The sequence below is a fragment of the Opisthorchis viverrini genome (genome assembly GCF_000715545.1).
Source record: "Opisthorchis viverrini unplaced genomic scaffold opera_v5_772, whole genome shotgun sequence".
NCBI lineage: Eukaryota > Metazoa > Platyhelminthes > Trematoda > Opisthorchiida > Opisthorchiidae > Opisthorchis > Opisthorchis viverrini.
In genome coordinates, this window is record NW_008752448.1 from 3,842 (window position 1) to 6,171 (window position 2,330).

The following is a 2,330-nucleotide window of genomic DNA, read 5'->3' on the forward strand; positions in this document are numbered from 1 at the left end:
TATACCAACCGACTCTGCGCAGATTACTTTGCCGCGCTGTGTGTCCTACAGTCTAACATGGACCATGGGTCTCTTGTTGCGCGGCTGGCATGAGATATCCTTATGCAGTTCAGTTCACGGGACTACATGCTTCGCACCTGGCCGATACAGGCCATATCTCAGTTCAAGTAGGTAATACCGCATTTTAATTAATATATGACTATTGCACGTCCCAAAAGGGCCTGGCGAGGAGTCCGCGTGCTTTCGAAGAAGCAGCTGGACCATGTAAATACTTAGGTTTGGATTTTCTCAAGCAGGTATGCGAACAAAATCCTGGGTGAGTTTACCAACGGTATGAGAACAAAATCCTGGGTGATTTTGTTCACATGATGCTCGTGAGCTAACGGTTTAAGGAAGAGGGCTTTTGCCGCGGAGTTACCAACTGAACAGTTACAGAATATTGGGCAGGGAAGCAAAACCGTCATGTGCATCTTGTTTACAACAATTGAATATCCATCTTCCCCATGAACGCGTCTTCCTGAAATTTCCTAGATATTCCTTGACCGCTACTCAATTTAAAGCAAATCTTTCAGAGCGGATTTATGAGAAAACATACTACTCGCATGCCCCCCATCAGCAGTATCACCATTACAATTGTATCTCAGTTTGCATTTCATGTTCATAACCAGGAGAAATTTTGAAACCTAAACATGACTTTTGTATTCATTTAAAAACGCAATATTATGTCGGATTTTTGGATAACTTGGGTTACGTAGCGATTTGTACACCTTGCCACATGTTGTAAACCATGCGTGTGACATCTCACGTTGGCCAAAGGGCGGAGTTTTGAGTTGTGCTCTCCTACTCCAGCCTTTGGTTGCGTCATGCGCAAAAATTTTTCCGCAGATCAACTTGATGGTTTTACACCGCAGCTGAGTGAACTTTGAAATATTTCGTGACTTTGCCGGCCACTCGGCCCGTGCGTGCTCTGATACTGCCAACATTGCTTGTACACTCGATCCGTACTTTCTTAATGCGTATTAGGTATTAGTATCTGAGACTCAAGTGTGGTTCAACCGACCTGGCTGTCGATTTCGTCTTGCTTTCGTTTTTCCTGATGATAACGAGTCGTTCGCGGCCGATTTATTATGTGTCTATCTTCAAACATCGACCTAAGTGGAGTTTCCTGTACGATATGCTTGGTCTGATTGTGGGAATATCCCGTGCAAACCATGGAGATGTTGATCTCTATTATCTAATCACCATGTGTAGAAAGGTATTCGCATTCTCCCGGAAAGATTTTGTTCTTTGATAACGAACAGAATTTTTGGGGCGAGATGGCTCAAGTAGATAGAACGCGCATTAGCTGACTGGGAGGTCCGTGGTTCGAACCCGACATGTGCGTCTCGACTTCCCCTGTCTAGGCTTGGGCAACCTGGCAGTATCCCAGCCTTCATGTCTCCTTCTTGTGGCACGGCAGCTAGGGACCGAAAGGGCAGAATGGCTGAACGACTTGCTTGTTGACTACACTCGGTCGATTTCTATATGGAAATGACTTATCAGACCGTGAGCAACATGTATGCGATAAAATGAATTATTATAAAGGAACTTTTATTAACGAAAGTAGGCCAAATGAAACCCCACTACACGCGTCACAACGTTTGTCGGTGGGACGCAAAATACTCGGTTTGAATCGTCGATTCTTATATACAATCTGCCATTTCGCATAGAACAGGACTGAAAGACGCAGAGGTGGTAAGTCATTAGTCTAGGGACATCACAGGCTAGTGTACGGTTTGAGCAGCGTATGATGCGGACACAGAGCAATGTCATAACCACTAGAGGTGGCTTCCACCCCTCGATCCTGACGCCAAACGGGGGTGATGCATTCTCCACGGAGGTCCATGCAAATCACACACAGCATCATCCACATCCTTTCCGTTAACAAATTCAACGAAATCATATCCATTTTTTAAGACAAAATCTCGCACTCGTCCATAGCCCTTCATGAAACGATCGATATCGCGTTCACCACAACGAACGGGAAGATGACCAATGGAGACGCGCGACATGGCGCAACTTGCTTATTAGGAATTAGCTGCTACCCGTAGTTCGCCCAAACATGGCAAAGGATGGTCGAGTTTCCGGAGTCTGCGTTCGATCAAGTAATAATCTCATTACAATGATTGCTCCCCAACCACTTAGCTATTCAAATCTGTATGGACTTTATATAACCCAAGGTACCTGACTCATCCTAGGCGATCTGCTTCTAAACGCGTAGGATTTTCGTGTATCATGAATAGTGAGCATACAGAGAACAGTTATCGTGGTTATTTAGTCACTTGGTGACC

The 2,330-nt window shown here is 45.0% G+C and overlaps 1 protein-coding gene across 1 annotated transcript; it reads right to left on the minus strand.

The window, feature by feature from the left end:
• Positions 1-1,817: 1,817 nt before the first annotated feature.
• T265_12071 (hypothetical protein) lies at positions 1,818-2,051 on the minus strand (the record flags this gene model as incomplete). The annotated part of the gene is made up of 1 exon (XM_009179012.1): positions 1,818-2,051. One exon carries the CDS (start codon positions 2,049-2,051, stop codon positions 1,818-1,820), a length of 234 nt encoding a protein of 77 aa, XP_009177276.1.
• Between the last annotated feature and the right edge of the window lie 279 nt (positions 2,052-2,330).